The sequence below is a fragment of the Pipra filicauda genome, unplaced genomic scaffold (assembly GCF_003945595.2).
Source record: "Pipra filicauda isolate LSUMZ 115617 unplaced genomic scaffold, ASM394559v2 scaffold283_size971201_pilon, whole genome shotgun sequence".
NCBI classification, from domain to species: domain Eukaryota; kingdom Metazoa; phylum Chordata; class Aves; order Passeriformes; family Pipridae; genus Pipra; species Pipra filicauda.
In genome coordinates this window covers 715,268-737,397 of record NW_024104402.1, presented here as the reverse complement: position 1 = coordinate 737,397, position 22,130 = coordinate 715,268, and the positions used below count along the sequence as shown (strand labels likewise).

Below are 22,130 nucleotides of genomic sequence, written 5' to 3'. Positions count from 1 at the left end.
GTGGTAAAGTCAGGATGAAATCCTGAAATATGCTCAGTAGCCTAGGGCATATCTTGTTCCAGTCAGTGACTCAACATCTTACAGAGTCAAGAAACGAAATGAGCATTCCAGTACTTGGTGTATATGTGGGCAACTCTAGAAGATTATTAACTTCTGTTGAATTTCCAAGAGCTCTTTCAAGCATAGTTGTAAGGGCTCTTCCAAAGACTGCTCAGACGAACAGCCATTTTAGGCAGGTTATTTTCTGTTCTATTACCTAACATTATTTAGAGCATGAGAAAGAAAAAGAGATCACCTCATTGTGTTCCAAGCAAGCGATCATGATCTCTGACAGTATGACCACCCCTGTTCGCCCCACACCTGCACTGCAGTGCACCAGTACAGGGGGATTAGAGCTTTTAGGATCCGCAGTGCTGTTCGTGTGGCGCCGCACAGACTGTATCTCTTCCAAGTATGCTATTAAGTTCAACAAGATGAGAATAATTCATTTAGGAGATGAAGCCCTGTAAGCCATGCTATTATGCTGTATGACCACCAGAAAAGTAGTAGTTTAACAAGTGACATCCCACAGAAAAATAGATTAAATCACAAGTCGTACCTCCACCAGAGCAATATAGATCTACAAAGGTCATCTCACTTTTGTAAGGATTTTCATGTCTTGTTCCCCTACTTCCCCCCTAAAGGTGGCTCACGGCCATCTTGCTACTGTTGCAACATACTCAAATGTGGAGTATGTCATGCACTTATGTTTTAATCTATACCAACTTCTAGTAAATTTTGGCTTTAGACATAAACAGTCCCTTTAATAAACTGTCAGGTATATTCCTGCAAAAAGTATAATTCAGTATATCTTGCTCGTGTGAAGAAACCTTTTACAGCAGAGTGCTTGAGATACTTATCAAAAGCTAATTCCCATATAGCAGCCATTCTAGAAGGTATTAACAAAACCAACACAAACCACACACCAAAACAAAGCTATTAAATATAACTTACATAAAAATCCCTTTAAATCTTCTGGACAGCCATGCTCTGGCCAGTCAGTGTACTGCAAATGCCAAACTGTTCTCTCCTGTCCTGTGAGAAGATGCTTAATCTTCAAACCTGTAGTTGCATAGCAGCCTGAGTCAGTACGGAATCGCGTGGTTATCTTAAATCTTCCATAGGTTACAGTGTTGTGTCGTGAACCAAGACGTGGCCAGTATCTGAAGCTTTTTTCTCGCCCACTTTCCTTAAAAGTAAAACATTTGCTTAACAAAAAACACAAGAACATTCATACAACTAATTCTACTGTAGTAACAACTGTATCTCTCCTCTATTAAATATTACTAGAGTGTTATTGTTTCTTACGGAGTAAACCAACCTTCCAGCAGAAAGAGTTTGCAAATTCATCTTTCTACCAAAGAAAGGAAGACAGAATAGCAAAGGAGTCACTAGAAATTTGTCTTTGATTGGTCTTGTTAGAGCAAAGATGTCCTTCCCTTAACAGATTATTAAAAAAACATTGTGGAATATTTGGGAGAAACCAGATTTAATTTATACTCACTTCCTCTGCTGTCACCATAGCTATGATGGCAATCCCTTGTTCCCAGATCATCTGCCAGAAATCCTGACATGTATTCTGCAAAGGGCCCTGCGTAGCAATGTAATCCCACTCTATGCCCCCAACAGAGATCTGTAAAAAGACATTGTATTAGTAATTATGCAAAACCCTTTCTCCAATTCTGAAGATGCACAAAATGAAAAAAGATGGCAACACTGCAGAAGTAGGAGCCCCTTGTGAGTTATATCTGCCCCAATTTTTAGCTATGTCTTGTCACATTAGATGCAGAAGAGACAGAATTGTATAGGCACGTGACTAAATAAATGTACTTTACATCATAAGCATAATGAAAAACTGAGAAAATAAAACTATATTTTTCTTTTGTGAATTGAAGGTATTGTAGCAAATTCAGGTTTAGAGAAGCTTGCATACCCTGGTGCTGTAAATGCTATTGCAGGTAATAAAAATTCAGAAATTTCTGTTTCCTCGAAAAATATTATCTTGCTTGAAAAGGGTCAGAAGATTCACTCAACATTTGTGAATGAAGCAGAGAAACAATGGTACTGTGTCAGTGTACAAATGGATTGATTAAAAAAAGACAGCAACACAGATACAACTGCTGCTTTGATGATCTCAACTCTTTTCAGAGAAAGCATGAAGCCAAGTGTGGTTGCACTTTAAGCAGGTAAATGTATTGAAAAATGAATGAGCTGCCTTGAAGGTCCTTGAGGTCACCCTGCAAATTCTTCAATTTTTTAAACAGAGTTTAAAGAATTAAGGATGGGGAAGGGGACAACCGAAGATTTTAAAAAAGCATATTTCCCTCTGGCTCCATCAATTCCTCTAATCACCCAAAAAAGCTTAAGCTGGGAGCTAGCTTACTCCCTGTTGTACATACAGTCTGAGAGTACAGAAAAAGAAGAAAAACTAATTATCACTGCAGTTCAAAAACACCATAACCATTCCAGAGGATCCAAGTTTGTTTTAAAGCTTTTTGCCTTTTTAACTCTGGGAAGAATACACATGCCTTCTGCTAGCACCAATCTCCAGAGAGATGAGACAGAGATAGAAAGGAGACAGTAGATCAATACAGAAGTGAAATGCAAAAGAACCCTCCAATAATTAACCCTCCTAAGTAATGAGGAAAACAGGTTCCTCCTTTCCCCAAAAAAACCTCTGGAGAAGTGGAAGAGAGAGATGGAGAGATTCTCACTCATCTTACCAAACCAAAATTGACAGCCAAATGCATTTTTAGATAACACATGAACCAGAAAATATTTCTCCAGCAATATTCCTCTCACCTTGATATGAGATGCATTGATGTAACCCGTGTTATTTTCTTTGGTTGGGACTAGCTCTACTCTGGTATCATCATAAGGAAGGACGTCCTGGAACCGGTTCCTTTCAGCATTTTCAGGAAGCCGAGCTATTGAGCACTCACCATCCATAAGCCTTTTTTTCTGAATGCGCTCGTATTCAGTGAACACCATCCCCTGCTCTAACCGTTGTTCCAGAATTTTACACTGAAAGACAGAACATGGATAATGATACAAGGTCATTCTAAGGTGAGTCAGTTTTAACAGAGAATTCATGAAGGATAAAATGTATGTATTTTTGTCTCCTACATACTTCTTCAATGCTTTTCCAGCTATTAATGTTTTCACAAATATACCAGAATAAATTAGAAGCAACCCTAACCAGCAGGAATTTTGTTCAAGTGAAAACTAATAAGCCTGTTATACGTCATTAGGTCACAAAGACCTATGTGAATACTGCTTGTGAAGGAAAAATTACTTCATAGTTTCTATAAAGACAGCCCAGTTGGGCGAGGGTGGGGGAAACTGGCCAACCAGATAGCTATGCTATACTGCATACTGCCTCAAATACCTTTGAACAAGGAATACTTATTAACCCACCTGCTCAATTTAGCATGTTAGATGCCATCATTTGAAAGGTCTCCTTTAACCTTGTAATAAAACAAACAAACAAAAACAAAAATAATAAACAAACCATCCAAACTTTATTGTTTGGATGGAGAAAAACTAAACTTTTCATACAGCAGCAAAGCCTTCTTAGAATCTCTTGCTCCAGCTGAGTTATAAATTCAGAATTTTTTCTAATAGTATAATTTGATCTGTTTTATTTAATAAGCTGCTTCCCTTCCCACTCCCCCTTTATTCTTTTGAAACCAAGTTCTTTCTAAATCATGAGACACTTCTGGAATTTCAGCATCTCTTTGCCAACAATAATTAGAGGAATAATATGTAAGATTTCAGCCAGAAAATTTCATCTATGTCACATGCCCCCAGATTCTCACAGCAACTGCTCTGCGGTATCAGGTCATAAAAGTATCTTGTATCAACTAAGTACGCCAAATGTTGCAGAGGAAGGTGTAAAACCTCAATCATATGCAATTTGCACACCAATACATCAACTGTATGAACTCCTTTATTACCTTTAGGCTAAATTCCCTTATTTAAACTGATAATAACATGAAGCTGACCAATGAAACAGGCACTGAATCAATACTAAATTCATCTTCCAAAATATCTGTACTCTGGACTTCATGTCACGTGTCTACTTCGCATTGCCTCTTCTCAACTGTTTTAGGCACTAATCCCATTTCATGATATCTATTCTGCCTCTACATGACTGCCTGAAGAGAAAGTGTAGTGACACATCTCTTTCATAACTTGACTTCATGGCTTCTTCTTTACCTCAACACTTTTGGGCAGAGCTAGCTGAATAATAATATGGCTGAACTTAGTAAAGATCAATCTAGAAAGAAATGATGGCTGTAAGTAAGAGGAAATAACCAACACAGGTAATAAAGGTAGAACTGTATCTCAATAAGACAACGTTAATTTTTGTGCCTTAGCATCTTTAGGCAAAATATATGTAGTTCAAAGGAACATAAACTGTGTTGAAACGGAACAGTCAGATGTCCCTCCTATGGATCTCACTCCAAACCTTCAAACTCTGAATGATTTGCAATGAATTTTCTTGGCCTGTTTCTTAAAACTGCAGCTGGTGAGAGCACAATTATTCCTTCAGGTTCTAATCCCTGTCCAGTGACTGAGAACAAACTCAGCTAGAGGGGATCTCCAGCTGAGGATCCCCAGCCATGCTCAGAACTGGATTCTAAACAGATCACTGGTCACAGAAGGGACAATAATCGCCATAGACCTTGGTGTATCTAGTTTCTCCCTGGTCAGATGTGTGATGACAGCTGGGTTCCACATAGCCCATCAAAGGCTGAATATTGACTGTATTGCACTTTCCTGCACTTGTTTAATGATATATGAGACAGGCTGAAGCATATTTACTGAGGTTTTTTACCCTGACACAAGCAGATGGAGTCTTGTATTTCTCAAAGATCCTCAAATTCTAGAACCTGATGTCCTCTCACTGATCTGAGATCTTTTACTTATTTAAAATTTCTGCAAATAGAACAAGTTCCCTCTATCTTTTATGGGATTCACCTGAGGAAAACAGATAAATACAATCTGTGCAAACTGTACTCTGGGGATGCAATTTAGCTGCAAAACTTATTCTAAACTCTGTATGAATTACTAATAATTACAACTAAGTTCAATCTCACACTTAAGTTTTGGTCTGGAAAACTCAAAATTAAGAAATAAAATAGAAAGAGTTGCATAAAAATATATCAGTAAGTACTAATAATTTCTTCCTTTATGTTCAAAGGGTAAATTATAATTGAATCGCTGTCTTAAAAATCTGAGCTACACCAAATACTTCTAGCAATAATTTGTCAATCAGAAATCTCATTTTTCACTGTTTTATTCTCAGCATTTGATTTGAATCTGAAGCATTTTAAAGTCAACAAAAAGCACCATTCATATGCGCTTCATTTTGAAAAATTACTACTTAAATCAAGCTCTAAAAAACTTCAACATACCCTTTCATCATTTGTTGCTCTTGTTGATTCTTCCTTCCCCTCATCTGGCAGAGGCATTCTAGTCAATGCCAGTCCATTTAGGGCAGCTAGCTTTAGAGGGCCCATTTTTTTTGCATCATTTTTATTCTTTTTCATACCCTGCAAAAGAAAATATAAACTTGTAAATATTCTTAAATACCTGACGAAGTTATAAACAGAAAACAGCTGCGTTCAACTAAGCAAAGGATACATCTTTGACCCCTTCTGCAAACATATCTGACCTTTTTTTTGATAAGCACTGCAGTGAGAGATTAGGGGGGTGGGACTACATTCCTCCAAGGACACAACACAAGTCTGTCTTCATTCCAGACAGGCTAATGAAACTGCACGAGAATGACAAATATTGTTCCCTACAAAGCTCACAACTGAGGGTGTGAGGTGACAACTCTGGATAATTAACATTCTTGGACAGAACTGAAATCACTTCCCAACCCCAAAAATGCATAAAAATTATTCCTTACTAGACTATTCAGTTTGCAGGCACTCTTCTTCCCCACAAGCAGGCATAAAAATGAGCATATACATTGCAGATATTTGGATATAGTTAAATGCTTTATTACATTTGCAACAAACTGTACATACGAAACATGAACACAGAACTGCAGACAGATTTGAGTTCTGGGCCAGGTCACGAATCTAAATTATGGAAGTAACCATTCATTATTTGAGAAAAATATCCAAGGGGGATTTCTGTGAAAGAATAAATTCAAATTATTCTTTTAAAAAGTGTAAGAGAAAACTTCATCATTCCTGCAATTGCAAAGTTTACTTGTTAACAAAAATACAGTAAAAATAGGAGTGTATATGCTGCTTGAATGACAATCAATGCTTTCAAAAGCTAAATGGTGGTAAGAAATAGGAAGACAAAGCTAAGAGGATGAGACCTCACTTAAAATGAACACAAACACAACAGCAAAAGTTCATTGAAAAGCAAAACACGCAAACATTGGTAGGGGCCAGCTCTGTAACTAGGATATTCATCTCAGTTATGAATATAAAAAGGTAATATTCTGTATTACACACTGGCACTCTTAAATGTTACTGCACTAGAAACTATATTAGTGAACACTTCCAATGAAAAAGTTTTAATATCAATTTGATTTCAAAGGTTGACTGGAACATTTACATAACTGTCTGAAGGAAAAGCAGGGTATGATTTTGGTAGACACATTACTGTCTGAAAATGTATCTTCTGGAGAACATACTAAGTGACTATCTAAATGTGAACACAAGGAGAAAGGTATCACTTTTCTTTCCTATATCCACATAAAACTTCAGGAGGAAGGAGATGTAGAAAAACATACATAATTATAAAATGAATTGAAGCTGACGAAGGTTCATTTCATAGTGTTCAGCTCCATGTACAGCATGTCTGACAGACAAAACATTGTGACAACAGTAACTATTTCAATGCATAGCTTTTGCATATGTTAGTTTTTGCAGCATCAGCTGTAAGTTACCACAGCAATAGAAGTTAAATCTAGTAGTTCCCCTGCAGTCCAATTTGTGCAGAAAACAATTTGACACTAAATCAGATATGCAAAATGTCAATCAATTTTAAAGGCCAAAATAATAATAAAAATTATCTTCCTCTATTAGTACCTGAAATCTGCCACAGACTACATAAAACTGGACAAAAGCTGAAAACAAAATGGGTGGTAAGGAGTACCAGTGAAATTGTACAGTCCACAGGGACCTTGACACTTCTGGAGTAGGAGAAAGAGGCACGGCAAGCAAGAAATACCTTTACTGGGATAAAACATCTTGAAGAGAAGTCAAAAGGGAAAGGATTGGAAAGGGGAAAGCATGGAGTAAAGAAGAGAATGCAAGGAATGAATTTATTGTTTAATGTGTCAGGTCCCCTCTTAGGTCAGAAGAAGAAAGCAAATTTTTTTTAAAGTAAACATTCAGCTATGTATGCCTTTTCCATGAAAGGAAGATTAGAAAGCTGGTAGTTGAATGGAAAGAGTTGCTTCTGTTCCAGACAAGGACAGATAGGACAGAATTGGGATCTAGAGCTGACTTTAAAATAGCTCATTCTAAAGTTTCTGGCCAGGTTAGGTGTATCAGAGAGATGGAGGTTGCACAGCTGGATTTGTGTGGGAGGACTATACAAACAGAACTCAGACATGGCAGAGAAGGGGATAAAAGACAGCTAAGCAAAGTTAATCAGGGAAACACAGAAAAATAAAGGTCAAGCTTAAGGTAGCTTTCAATTCACGTATTTTAAAAGCATCTCAGGTTGATTAAAAGAACCCCAAACCTCCAAAAAAACCCCAAACAACTTCTGCTACATCCAACCCAAAACAAGATGAATGGTATCCACTTACACCTAGCGGGGGAAGGCCTTCCACAATATTCTTCTTCCCAGACAAAAGATCGGACACAGGTCTCTTCTTTACTGAATCTTTCCTTACTCTGTATCTCCCTGATGTTGTTAGATCAGATTCTGACATGGATGGAGTAAGCAGTCCTTCCCCTCTTCTCTGGACCTGGCTTTCTACTAGTAAATGAACAGGGCTCATATCTTTCATTCTCTTCTCTGCCTCTGTAATATGTAATTTAGGCTCAAGAATATGCAAAGGGCCAGCAGATGAAGCAACAGAGCTACAAGGGTACTTCAGTACTGAATCATGAGAATAACCTCCCATAACAGATGAAAGTTGGGTTTGATCTTCGGGCAGAGGAGAAAGACTTGTATTAGCCTTGTTTTCTTCTTCAAATTCTTCTTCTTCCTCACTACTGTGAATCAGCATAGTGGCATCTGAAAGGGTTTTCTTATGATCACAGTTCACACATTCTTCTTGCTCACCTTCTTTTTGCTTTGCTCTCTCCATCAGAATGTTGGGTTGTGACCCTTCTGAGATAACTCTTGGAAGAGCCACATCTGCTGCAGAAGCTGACATGGTCCTCTCTTTAATCCTTATTCCTTCAAAGCTGGGAGTCAAGCCTGCTATTTCAATACTGTTCCTTTTCTGCAGCTGCGCATGGCGTGCCGATGTTAGAGGCTCACTGACTTCCTGAAGAGAATGTGCCACAGGCAGGCTGTCTTCTTGAAATGTCTGGACAGAATGGTGCACTCGCCTTGTGATCAGATCTGGATTGCTGTTGCTGATGTAGATATGCCGGGAAAGGTCTGGAGTACTGTTTGCAGGCCTTGGGTACGGGTATGGGGGAGGTGGTCGATAGACTTGGGTCTTCATTATATTTGGTGCTGGATAATCCTGAGCCTGGAGCTGCACATTTGTCAACTCAGGCACACTGACTGCCCCAACAACTGGGCGCTTTTCAGCAGGATATGGGTAGGGGGATTGGCTATGAAAGCTGTAGTTCAGGTTAAATGGATAATGGTTAGACTGTGGGGCAGCAAAGTGAGCATGTTCTCGTATTTCAGGCTGACTGTAAACTAAGGCATCAGGTCTGCTGTAAGCATAGGAATTGCTGATGTTAAGATTTCTCATTGAATGACTCTGCCTATCTGTGTGCACCATTCCTCTGTTGAGCTGTCTCATCACAGTCTCGTAGTCTGGCGTGGGACGATAAGAAGGTGGTATTAGTGCACTGTGTCTGTGTGATGGGACATAATCAGTTCTGAGGACATCACTTCCAGTAATGCTTGGGTTAGAGGACATGGGGGATGGCTGCAAGTAATGCTGTGGGTTGTTCAAGGAGTTTGTGCTGTGTGCACTATAGACACTACCATTGCGGATCCGACCACTGTAGTCATGAGGGGCTCTATCCAAGCTAGTCTGAGAGTGATAGTAGTATCCATTCTGATTGCTCACAAAGAGGTTATCTGAAAGTAAAGTTTAAGAACAATCTTTATGTCCAAGACATCAAACAAAGTTATCTTCTATTAAGACATAGCTAAGCAAAGTTTGAGGTTTTCAGAACCTCTATTTATCTTAGCTATGTATTAAAATAGGAAGGAGAAAAAACCAAACCGCAGCTTTTGTTGTTGATACCCAAGATATGTAGACCAGAATAACCTATTATATTTATTTCAATTATTCAGATTCCTATGGGAAAACACTCTCTGTTTAAGAATGGCTTTCTTCTGTTTAGGATAGGTTTGCTAAGGTTCAGTCCAAGTTAAACAAAGTCCCTGTCAGTGTTACACCACACCATTTGAAAAAAAGAATGTTTACATGGATTTGCACTAATGTAGTAATATCAGTTTAAACAGCAAAGAAAGGAAAAAACACTAAAAACAGCCCCACAAAAACCAAACAAAAAATCCTTGTGCTTCTTCTCTCTTCTACCCCCTCATGACATAAGTAGATCTTAAAAAAAAGTCAAATTAACTTTTCTCCAGAAATTTTGGAGACAGTTTAAACTACCACCATCTATTGCTACTCTTATGGGTAAAGAATATGATCTAACAGTTTATACATCCAAGACACACTTAATCATTTAATTATTATTTCATTGGAGGTACGATTTGCTAGTCTCCAGAAGAGAACAATTCAGTCATTGCTTTAGATGCCTTCCATAATTTAACTCTTTGGGTTCACCAAAATAAGTGCTGCATTTATGCTAATGAATTTGCTGACAATCAAAAATCATTTTGTGCAAAAAAATCATCCAAAAATAGGACATGTGTAGTAGCAAGTATCCAGCAATAATTCCAACACTCAACTGGAAAGAATTCAGCTACATTCTGAATGTAGCTGAGTACCTGTATTTCATGAAGACTAGTGTAACTCTGTTCAGATAGAAAATGTGCTTACTCCCTTCCCACTGAGTTGTTAGAGTATTATTTATCTAGCAAACTTGTAGGACTGAAAGAACCCTATCAAAACTGAGGCAACTTGGTAAACAATTAGATTCAATCCTTGAGGGCAGCAAGTTTTTTAATTAAAGACACAATGTGTAACAATCAAAAACACATGAGAAAGCAGCCATGACTGCTGTAAACCACTTAGATTAGGTGTCTACATTCCTTGAGCATATTAGTTAAGGGTTGATTGGGGTTTTTTTGTTTTTTGTTTCAATCAAACATATACCAGTTCCATAACTTGCAAACTTCCTTAGCCTTTGAATTCACCACCACCTTGTAGCCTAGCAAACTCTGAGAGAACCTCCTCTCTTCCTGCATTTTAGGTTCAATTTATTTTTTTTTTAATTTTTTTAATTTTGTAAATTGTCTGGGGGTTCAGTTAGTCTTTGCAGCTATTGAGATCGATATTGACAAGGATCTCAAAATGCCATAACATTGATACAAGAACCAAAAAAAGTGAAGGTCAGCTTAAACTCACACAAGACACCACAGTGTTTTGTTGGTGTATAAGCTACATTAACTAGATTTACTCATCTCTCATAGGAGAGGAAGTGGAGGAGGAGCAGTAAAGGGAACTGGGATTGTTTAGCCTGAAGAAAGGGAGGCTCAGGGAGGACCTTATCACTCTCTACACCTATGTGAAAGAAGGTTGCAGTGAGGTGTGTTTCTGTGTCTTCTCATAGGTAACAAGTGACAGGACAAGAGAAAACAGCCTCAAGTTGCCCGAGGGGAGGTTTAGATTGGATATTAGGAAATTTCTTCACAGAAAGGGTGGTAAGGCATTGGAACAGGCTGCCCAGGGAAGTGGTGGGGTTACCATCCCTGGTGGTATATAACAGACATGTAGATGTGGCACTTATGGACACGGGTTAGGGTGGACTTGGCAGTGCTGCAACGATGATTGGACTTGATGAACTTAAAGGTCTTTTCCAACCTAAAGGATTCTAGGATTCTATGATGGTATTTCACATTAGCCTAAATGTCTATAGCAGCAGCAAGCACTTCAATGAGTGTTCTAGTACAAACCTACCCCATGTTCACGTTATTGATTTCTTCAGCTCTAAATAAAGTAGCTACAAATGCAAATTATAGTTTTTACCTTTCAAAGATGTGTAGTGTGGTGGTGGATTTAATGAACTTACCTTGGGAAGATGCATATGGTTCAGTATAATGACCATTGTAATGCAGCTGAGGTGGTGGAGGCATCATATAAGGCTGAGGCTTAGGCTAGGAAAGCAAACATCTTACTGTTACTTAAAAACTGATTATTTATTTTAAAAATAATTCTTGAAATTTTGTTTATATATAACGTATACTATTATATATGTATAATATTATACATATTATATGCAATATTATACACGTTATAATATAGAATAAACACACACACATACAAAGCCTTAGTCTTAAACCATTTCTCTAAATCTGCAATGGAAATTTCTCCTCTGAGGTCATAAAAAGAATAAATAAAATGCTGGGAAAAAAGTCCTCCAAGAACACACCACCAACCCAAGACTGTATCTTGACATCTGACATCTAGGACAGTCTCCTAGAGACAGAGTGATCAAACTAAAAATAGAAGTGTTTAAAATATTTTTCACTGCAATTATTTTAATTCCATTATTTAGATATTACATAGCAGCTTTTTCTACAAGTCAGAAACAGTTCCTTACATACTAGACTCATCTTTTTCACTGCTCATTTCGTTTCACTGAAGGAAACTAATATTTGATTCCAAGTCAATTGAAATCCATAACACTGCAAACATAAAGCTATTTGCTCTCCTTACCATAGACATTCTGGACGAAGACCGTCTTCTAACAGGATTCACTGTAACAGGCTGAGTTTGTCTGCAGAAGAAATTTTATGGTAAGAAATGATTCTTAACAACAGCAAGACATATATCAAACACTGGAAAGCACTCCCAAGTTCAATCAAAATCACTCTACATTTCTTGGAGCCAGGCCTGTGTTAAATAGTCCTCCCCAACAGTCTCAAAAGGAAAGAGCTCTGTGCATAAACCACCATCACAAAGCAAAAATCACAAAGCCAGGATCAAAATACCTCAGTTATTTCTTTGCCTCTTCTCTATGAAGCATAAAAAGGAGACGTCCCTGAAGCACTGCAGTAGGGCAGAAAAAGCAGTGGAATAACTGGGGGCTAGTTCCAAATTTGAACCCCATATAAAATCTCATACTGTAAGTTACCTGTTCTACAAGTCAGACATAAAATTGTTTAGGGATTGTAACATTACAAATGTTACAGGAACTGGAAAGCACGACCATACTGCATGAGGATTTATATGTTCTAACATTCAAACTAACAGTAATGAATTTTCATAATTTGTTGGATTGCCTCCAGGATGTAAGTCTTAAGGTCCTTTTTCCCCCCACCCTACACTGCACCTGTTCTCTGTGTCTTGCAGCAAGACAGAGGTCAAAAGACAGCAGCATAATATTAACGTTACTTTTCAGGAAGAAAGATGTTGTTTAGCTCACCCTTTAGGAAATGAAGGACGAGAAAGGATTGGAAAGCGTGGAAGGGAAAGAATGAGGGAAGATTTCTGAGAGCCCTCCTCAGGTGGAGAGTCCAGGGAATCTCTAAAAAGTACGTACAGATTAAGAAAAAAAACCCTGAAGTTAATACAGGCATGCATAAGACAGTTTTCAGCAGCAGGACCAGATGACAGGAAATTTTAAGAGTAGAGATAATGAGAAAAGTTTTTTTAAGGACTTAACTTCATGCAAAACCATATTGTGGTGAAACCATTACAATAAGTAATCCTAGAGACTGGCATTCAGTATAGAACTATAGAACTGACATTATTCAGACAGCAATATACAAGTCCCACAAATGCACTACTTCTACCAATACTTCTTATCACTCTCAAAAGGCAGTCAGATTTACAAGCTTTGAGGTATGAGGTTTACTCTATTTCACAGTAATCTTCTCAAATAAATTAGCATTAAACACACTATTGAGTCACCTGTGGCACAAATATTTCATTATCTTTCCACTGGCCTCAGCAGATTTCAGAGCCACCCCTCCACAGCTATCTCCCACATACAAAGAGGAATGAAACATATGGGAAGCGTGCTTCTTTTATGACAGAATGTTCACTGTGTCTAATTCCCTATTTTTTGACTGAAGAAACTTAACTGAAGGAAAGCTGTAACAGTAAAGTAGCTCAGATTCCAGCCATTGGTTTACAAGTTGGAGACCAGCCCAATTAAATTTAATTTGATGAATTGATTAAATTTACCTTGCACTGGTGCTACTTGAGCTATACAGATTCCATGGATATCTAAAGAACCACACACCTCTCAGCTGTCAATCCAGCACATTTCAGGAGTGCTTCACATACACTTCCCGCCCTTTTAAAGCCTCTAGTGTCCTTTCAGAGCAGTTCACCCAAACCTAGGCCAAAACTCTAGTGATTCCAGTAGCTCACAAACACTAGCAATATTAGATCCCAAAGCAACTGAAGTCTGTCACAGCCCTGAGATCCAGATGCAAAGGCCAAACACTCACGATTGTAAGCTTTCAGTATTTAATATTTTCCTCTGTTATAAAGCAGAAATTGTTTCAAAAACTGTTGATAACTATTTTCTCAAAAAATTATTAAGAAAATTAACCCACATCATTAATTGCTACCATGTAAATAGGACAGTAGTGGAAGATTTCACTTCCCAATGGAAGCTTCAAGGCAACAAGAGTTGTGCTAAAGTATTCCACTTACAGGCTGCATTTATTTAGTCTGTAAAATTTGTGTCTAGCCACACACATCCTCCACACATATTTTGCTGTTTCCATATCTTCCTGCCAAAAAAAAAAAAGCAAAATTCGCATTAAGCCAAATATGCATACCCTTTACTTGCTTTCAGACAAGCCACTGAAATTTTTAAGATGAAACTAGCATTGACCTATTTAGTTTTAGGTTTTAGGTTTAGTTTTAGGTTTTCCCTAAAACTCTATTTTGCAGGTGCAAACACCCACTCCAACCTAACGCTACTATTAGATTTATGAAATTTTAGAGTAGAAGCCTTTTGTTGAAGACACTCTTATCAGCTGTAATACTAACACAACTTATAGTTAATAAAGATTTCCATAAGACTGTCATCAGCTGCCTTTTGACAAATCAAAGGGCAGATGCTGCATAAAATTAATTCTATGTGTCAATGTATTCAACATAAAATGTCTGATTTTTAATGCCTTCCTGTAGAAAGTTAGCCAAAGACTGTATTATTACTTTTGACTCACTCGTACAATTCAAAGCTGCTAAATATATATAAAGTAGGTTTTAATCTTTCAGTTAAATTATCAGTCTTAATTTGTGTTTATATTTACTGATGTCTTAGCAAAAAAAAAAAAAGTACTCACAGTTTGGAATTGAATTGTCTCTTCTTTGTTGGCCAGCTCTAATGCGAAAAAGGATTTATTGTGGGACATGTTGGCAATATCATGCCACCTGCAGACAAAAGGGATAAAACATTACTGGCAAGCTCTGATTTTCAAACCACAGAAAATGCAACTGAAGAACAGAACCATCACCAAGAATATGGAGAAAGAACTGAGGACATACTCATGAGGAGAAGTGGAGGGGCAAGTACTGGTCTTTTCACTCTGGTGACCAGTGACAGGACTCAAGGAAACAGCATGAAGCTGAGCCAGGGGAGGTTGAGGCTGGATATCAGGAACACGTTTTTCACCCAGAGGGTGTTTGGGCACTGGAACAGGCTCCCCAGGGAAGTGGTCACAGCACCAAGCCTGACAGAGTTCAAGAAGTGTTTGGACAAGGTTTTCAGGCACATGGTGTGACTCTTGGGGATGGTCCTGTGCAGGGCTAAAGTTGGATTCAATGATCCTGATGGGCCCCTTCTAACTCAGAATATTCTATGATTCTGTGAAAAAGTTCATTAATCTATCTGAACAAGTTGCAGACCATCACTTCCATATCCATTACATGGCTGATGAAAGGAAAACAGTATGTGACTAACTTGGGAAAATTAACAACATGTACAGTATTAAGTTTATTACTTATCTTCCACTTGAAATTCTTTCAAGTGTTCTTTAAAAAAAACAAATCAAATTTAGACAAATTTAGTTATCAGTAAATTATAACATCCTGACTCCTTGAAAGCAAATCAGACATTCCAGGAAAAAAGAAATTAAATCTACACTGAACAAAGCCTTTAAGGCATTATTAGACATATTTTCTAGAACCGTTGCACATTGACAGATGAGAAAAAGTTAGATTAAATAAAATATAATATCATATATTTATTCATGTTCTTGTTAAATATAAATGTATCTTGATCCATTAGAATTATGTTAGTATAAGTAAAGCTCATATAATTGATTCTTTAGAAGAAGATTCTGCAGTGCATAAACACATGGAAAAAGAATGACGTACATATAGGACTCTCTCTAAAAGTATTTATATGACTCACATTTTCATTACATAGATGAGTCTGACAGCATTTTCTGTAGCTACTCCCAATCATATGCATGAGGTAAAGAAAACTAATGTCCCCATTTTGATGTAGAATAAAAGTCCCTCAGATTTAAAGCCTTGGTTCATACGCATTTGCGAACACAATTATGAAATTACCTGAACAATTTGAACCATTACCCAGCCTTTGTAAATTATACTAATGGGTCATTTGTCTGTGCATGATATAGCTATCCATGGTGGAATTGCCAACAGTCATACAACAAACAAGTAAAAGAGCAGAAAACTGGATGCTGAAACTGGAATATGGATATTTTCCTGATGCTTCCCAATGTGCTTTTTTTTTTTCTATGTTTACAGACACTACATTCACAATCTTTAGGAAATTATGCAACATGCATGGACAATGCTTTATTCCTCTCTCCTGTGTTTGAAAAGTACAGCTGTTGTCTAACACTGCAAGGAAGCAGAGTAGAGCACTTCGACAACTCCAGACAATTAAAAAGAGCTTGGCATAAGCTCTCCTATCAACAGCAGAGACAGAAGGACATTTAACAGTACTGAATTTATAAATTCTGTTAAACAAAACTACTAAGAGAAAGAAGCACTGTTGATACTTTCTCTAACCCCAGAAATTAACTGGTAGTGAAGTTCCAGTAACTGTTGGACCATGGGATTTCAAGATTTCCATCTGATTCAGACAAAGATTAAATTCTAGAATAAAGCCTTTTTTGCTCTAGCAATAACTACAAATTGATGAGACTCGTCTTATAAAAATCTAAAAATGTATTTTTTAAAATTTATTCCAAATTCTGCCCAAAGATGCCCAAGCAACTCCTCTTGAAGTAAATGAGGATCAAGCCATTTCACATGAAGACTGAATTTTAAGTAAGTCACACCTCTGTCTACAAGTTATCAGACCATTAAATAATAAACTAAAAAATGTAAGAATCCAAAATAATGAAACAAATGTTTTCGTGTGACTCTCCACAATTTATTTTATTTATAATATATGAAAGAAACTTCTGGACAATTTTACAACTGGATATTTCAACATAAATTGACGTGACCATGGCAGGATTTGAGATACTGTATATGCACAGAATTGCTCTTTTTTGATCCAATAAATGCTTTGCAATGGAACTGTATATTAAATGTTCATCTCTTACAATTAATCTGGCTTAAAGAGATTCATTCTGCAGTCACTACATCGAAAAATTCCCATGGAATTCAGTATTCACTATAGTGTGATTACTACATGACTATGTTCAGGTTTATCAAATTACTAAATACACATCATATCTAAGAGTCATTCATGCTTGTGAGCAACACATATAAAATGTGAAGTGCACAAAGATATTTTAAGAAAGAACAATACTGACCTAAATACAACAGGAGGACGACCATTTTTGTGTTTTACAAAGATACCATCAAGACATGCTCCAATGAATATGTCACTTCCTTGGCTGTCCTGTAAGAAGTTGCAAAAAGTTATGTAAATACAGAAAAAAGTCTTGGAAAGCAGAGTTACAAGAAAAACAACTGCTTTTATAATTCTGAAGGAGAAAATTCTGAGTGGTGTGGATTTGGGGTTTTATTTATTTTTGGCAGGAAGCAACCCTTCTAAACAGTGAAAAAAAGGCAACTGAGACAAAGATCAAAGCCCTGTTTACCTTTGCAGGATAGGTCTCTTCACCATAGCCCTCCATTCTTTCTACTTCTTGCATATATAACATTTCCGCATCAGGAGGAGTAAGGCCTCTACAAATAAAAACAACAATCAGCTAGTACTGCCAATAAGAAAAAAAATCAAAACCATCAAAGCTTGAAAAGCATTCCCAAGACATCCAGGAAATCATCAAATCATGTTGTTTCTATCTGTTCCAGTGGCTGATATTTTTCTCAGCCTTTACACTTTGATTCTAATAACTTCTTTCTCTCAGGCATCTTTAGGGGTAAATGGCAACAAAGACCAGTCAAAATTATCATCTCTTCTAATGGTAGATAATTATCACATTCTTTTTCGAATCCACCATTGTCTCCATATTTCCTCACCTTATCAGAATGATTATCCACGGCACAGGTGTTCAAGACCTGAATTTCCCCTACCGCAGTATTCACAATGAAGTTTGATGTTCCACATTTCAGGAAAGACAGATTAATTTTCTAAATGCTGACAGAGTTTTAACTGTAATGGTGTGAGAATATGAGGACAAGATCTCTAGGTAAAGGTAGCGTTTCTTGTACTTACACCAACTGACAAAGACAGTTTTCTCACAGACTTGCAGTAGTGTCACAGGGATAAAAAGCTTGCGTTTACCTACCCACCAACATACCTCAGTTATCTCTTAGAAGTCATTATTTTTACCTGCAAAATCCTGTCATTGCTATGTCTCTCAATACTTTTTCAATCATCAATCTCTCTGTTTCTTCACTTTTTCCTAATGTTATGCAGATTAAGTTTTCTTTGGTGAACCTTAACCATGCAATCTTTTTACAAATGCATTTCAAAGATAAATGGAATTGAAATTTCCAACTGTTGTTTTAAAATTATACAGTGAAAAATTTTCAGTATTACCCACATAATCACAAACATTTTTTGCTGATGAACTGACAACAGAGAACTTAACTTTCCTTTGTCCTGGTCTACTGTACCTTAGCTACCTTTTACCTAAGATCATAAGACATCTGGCACAGTTACTGTCTCTACATTTCCGCTGCCCTCATTACCTGCCAAAGTTGTTTATCAAGAAACATCCTTACTGCAGTCACAACTTCATATAAGAGAGTTTCAGAAACATAAAGGTGAAGTCACACTATTTAATATCGTCCTGCATTCTTAATTTTCAAGCCAAATCCTCTTATTTATTTTCCTAGATACTCTGTTCTCTTTTCATTTCCATTCAGCAGGAAATCTTGTAACTTTGATGCAGATGTATTAGAGAAAAACTCATTTACATAAGAGGTGAAATTAGTCCCACTGTCTTCTGAGATTCACAACATTTTGAGCTACTGAAGAGCAAAATTTGGCAATAAAGAGTTTTAGACATGTTACCTGTACTTCTGATGTAGTAAGGCAACTTTCTGTGTTGCTTCTTCCAATATTTTTTCTTCTTGTAGCCAACCCTTAAGGTAAGAGAGCATTTATGCAATGAAATACAAAAAAAATTCTACAAAATTAAATGGTTATAGTTTCCTTACACAGGTGAATCAACTCTCCACTCTAGTGTTGAAGATTAGGTGCTGCAATATGCACACAAATAAACCCAGAAAGCACAAACATTGTTCTGAAGTGGGTTTACTCACTTTTCCATCTACACTCCGACCTTCTTTTCAGTGTAATACACAATAAAATTGAAAAGGTCCTGCAACATCTTTACTTCTGTGTAATATAAGGTGTGATATCTCACTCCAATCTCAAAGAAAACCTTTACTGAATTTGATGACCTAGGGAGCAGTAAGCTGGATGGATCATGGAGTCTTAATAATAATGATTTGCTTTTACCGATTTTAAGAAAGTTTTAAATTTAAATTTTTCAATTTAAGAATTTAAATGTAATAATTTAAAGTGAGTACTTACCACTGGAAACAAAGCAAATCTTTGTAGAAACTCCTGGGATTCATACTGATCATAGTCTCCAAAATCAGCTAAAAGAATAAAAAAATTTTTGGAGTCAAACATTTTTAACAAAATTATTTAATACCCAATTAGTTGCAGCAGGATCTCCAAGAAGGGAATCTCTCCATCCTATTGAACTGCGATCTGGAAGTAAAGCAGTGGAATAAACTAACCAGTAGTGTTTAAGAAGAGGAAAGGTAAAAACACATCCCATCTTTTTACATTGTTCATAAAAATTGATAAAACTCCTTGTGGCTAGAGAAGAAGAAGAAATTATAAAACCATCAGAATCCAAGTTCCATAGTACTTTGAGGTTTAAATAGTTTGATTCTTAATCACAGAATGGTTGAGGTTAGAAGGGGCCTCCAGAGATCCAGCTCTAAGCAGGGTCAGCTACAGCAGATTGTCTCAGAGCTTTCTCCAGGCAAGTTTTTAATATTCTGGCTCTATCTTCTTTACTCCCTCCTGTCAGACACTTGCGGTACAGCACCAATGACAGCTCTAACTTGCAGCTTTACTCAAACACTGCACAGAGCAGCTGGAGCATCCTTCGGCTTACAAGACTTCCACAGCTCCTTGCACCCAGACATGCAGAAATTGGGAGCTAGAAGCCTTCCCAGACTCAGGGGTATGCTCAGAAAGCACTTTACAGTTTATGTCATGACAAAGAGCATCCCAAGAAATCTCCCCCTTTTTCTGTTTCCAGGAAAAAAACTAGCTAACATTTCAAAGAAAACAGTCTAAATTGGAAAAGTTCTGTACCAGCCTCAGAGGAGAAACTGTGGAACAGCAATCTGCATGGAAAGGCTTCTCCCAAAAGTATAAATACAATCCCTGAGTACACAGATCCTATTTACAATAACACAAATTCTCATCTATATTAGTATCATTTTAGAGACATTTAGGAACCAACTTTGTATTAAACATTAACAGTTAATATGCAAGTTATTTATGATGAAAGGGCAGCACTTGAGACATCCTATACCAACACAGCTCTTGAGGTAAAGCAGTGTTTAGAAGTAGCCTATTGTAATCATTTCAAATACAGATCATTCTTGTAAACAGTTCACTTGGAACTGCAAATACTGCTTCTGTTCACTCACCAGCTAAAATTAACTAACCTACCTGGTATAAGCTACTTCACTCATCAGAGCACATTAATTTATGACCTACAATTTTTCTGAGTTGTTTTTTCAATGTGTTATCAACACGTACAGTTTATCTCTTAAACAAGACTGAAAAAGGAAGGTGAAAGCTAAAAGGATAAATACTTTCCATCTGGATGAGGATTATATTGAAAGATTTCTATAAACAACCCACTGAGCAGAGGGACATTTACACTGTCCAAAGATATAAAAATAACAAAGCAAGATTTTTCAGTTGAAGACCATTAAAACCTGGCTTGGAATTAACAGATTCACTGTTATACAAACAAGGCACTAATATAATTCATCCTACTCCACTGGGAACTACATTTTCAAGAAACTTAATCATCGTCTTTACTGTGATACAACCAATACATATATATAACTAAAAAAATACAAAAAAAAAATCTTTGGTTGTATATTCTGCCAATGATTTTAAGTTTCTTTCAATTTTGGCAGATTTACAACTGCTGTTAAGATATACTGAAGTGGCATTCACTGTGAATGACACACAAATAATAATACACAAACACACTAAACAAAGCTGTTGCTGTTGAAAACTTCAGAGATATTTAATATCAAACAAGCATGTTAGCAGGGAATACCAGACATGGTCAGTGCAGACAGACTTAGTCCTCATGTATACTCTGTCCCATCTGACCCTAGTTAGGAAAAATAAAGCTGCCACTTTCATGTAGATATCACAGAAATGTGTTTTTGGGAATGATTTCAACACAGGAATTGCTAACAGTCTTGCATACTAGCTTGAAATATTCTTATGTGTTAGGATATTTGGGAGATAAAGTGGAGATACAAGTACAATTGTACATTCAAATTTACTTATTTATGAACACATGTCTCTTCTCTTGTTACTATGTCAGAACACAGAGTCTTCATTAACAGAAACAGAAGAAGGGTCTGTTGATGTAAGCAGACATCTAAAGCCTTTGCCCGCAAAGGAACTCCAATGCCTAACTCAAATCCAGCTCCTGAAAGTACATATTAGATATCCAGGTACAGCTTTGAGGACTGCACAGAAATACCAAGTTTGGGGCCACTGGTGCAAGTGTTCCCTTTCCTCAGCCCATATGATGACATTCTAAGGAACAAGCCTTTCATAGCTTACCGACTTGGGTCTTTGAGTGATAAACAGAAAATATGCAATAGAAAATATATCATCAAAGTTTCTGATGCAACATTAGCTAGTTGGCACAATTCCTTACTTACCCTGAACAGCCAAACCAGCCAGATGTATTGCTTGTTCCAGTGTGCAAGGAATGTTGCCCTCCAAGATATCTTTCTTTAATTGCAGATAATACTGATACCTACACGGAAAAAAAAAAAAAAAGAAAAAGCTAACATGGGCTTCTTAGTTTAAAGAGAGAGCAGATTAATATGCCTGCATTTCCTCTCTGCATTCCCAGTTTGAGTGGAGGGTAGTCACCCTTATCATTCAGATCCACTATTTCAAGGCCTTTGTTAACTCCTGCCTCCTTAACTTTCACATATTATTCCAGAATCAGTGATCTTAAATAATCTCCACAATACTCTCATATTTTTTTTATTTTTACCTCTTCCGCCCTTAATGTTGCTATTATTGTCTCTAAACAATGTTCAGTAAACTGCTGCTGTATTA

General features: G+C 37.0%; 1 protein-coding gene across 1 annotated transcript in view; it reads right to left on the bottom strand.

Annotated features, from left to right (window-relative positions):
• Positions 1 to 22,130, bottom strand: part of PTPN21 (protein tyrosine phosphatase non-receptor type 21) — a 45,359-nt gene that overhangs the window by 7,085 nt on the left and 16,144 nt on the right. Inside the window, exons 4-19 of the mRNA XM_027738529.2 lie at positions 21,722 to 21,819; positions 19,311 to 19,378; positions 18,786 to 18,856; positions 17,404 to 17,491; positions 17,113 to 17,201; positions 14,659 to 14,746; positions 14,018 to 14,097; positions 12,777 to 12,878; positions 12,068 to 12,128; positions 11,421 to 11,505; positions 7,829 to 9,294; positions 5,460 to 5,597; positions 2,842 to 3,063; positions 1,544 to 1,672; positions 994 to 1,228; positions 296 to 456 (exon numbers count right to left, since the gene is read on the bottom strand). Of these exons, the coding sequence (XP_027594330.1) occupies positions 296 to 456; positions 994 to 1,228; positions 1,544 to 1,672; positions 2,842 to 3,063; positions 5,460 to 5,597; positions 7,829 to 9,294; positions 11,421 to 11,505; positions 12,068 to 12,128; positions 12,777 to 12,878; positions 14,018 to 14,097; positions 14,659 to 14,746; positions 17,113 to 17,201; positions 17,404 to 17,491; positions 18,786 to 18,856; positions 19,311 to 19,378; positions 21,722 to 21,819 (3,181 nt within the window). The remainder of the gene's footprint in view (positions 1 to 295; positions 457 to 993; positions 1,229 to 1,543; positions 1,673 to 2,841; positions 3,064 to 5,459; positions 5,598 to 7,828; positions 9,295 to 11,420; positions 11,506 to 12,067; positions 12,129 to 12,776; positions 12,879 to 14,017; positions 14,098 to 14,658; positions 14,747 to 17,112; positions 17,202 to 17,403; positions 17,492 to 18,785; positions 18,857 to 19,310; positions 19,379 to 21,721; positions 21,820 to 22,130) is intronic.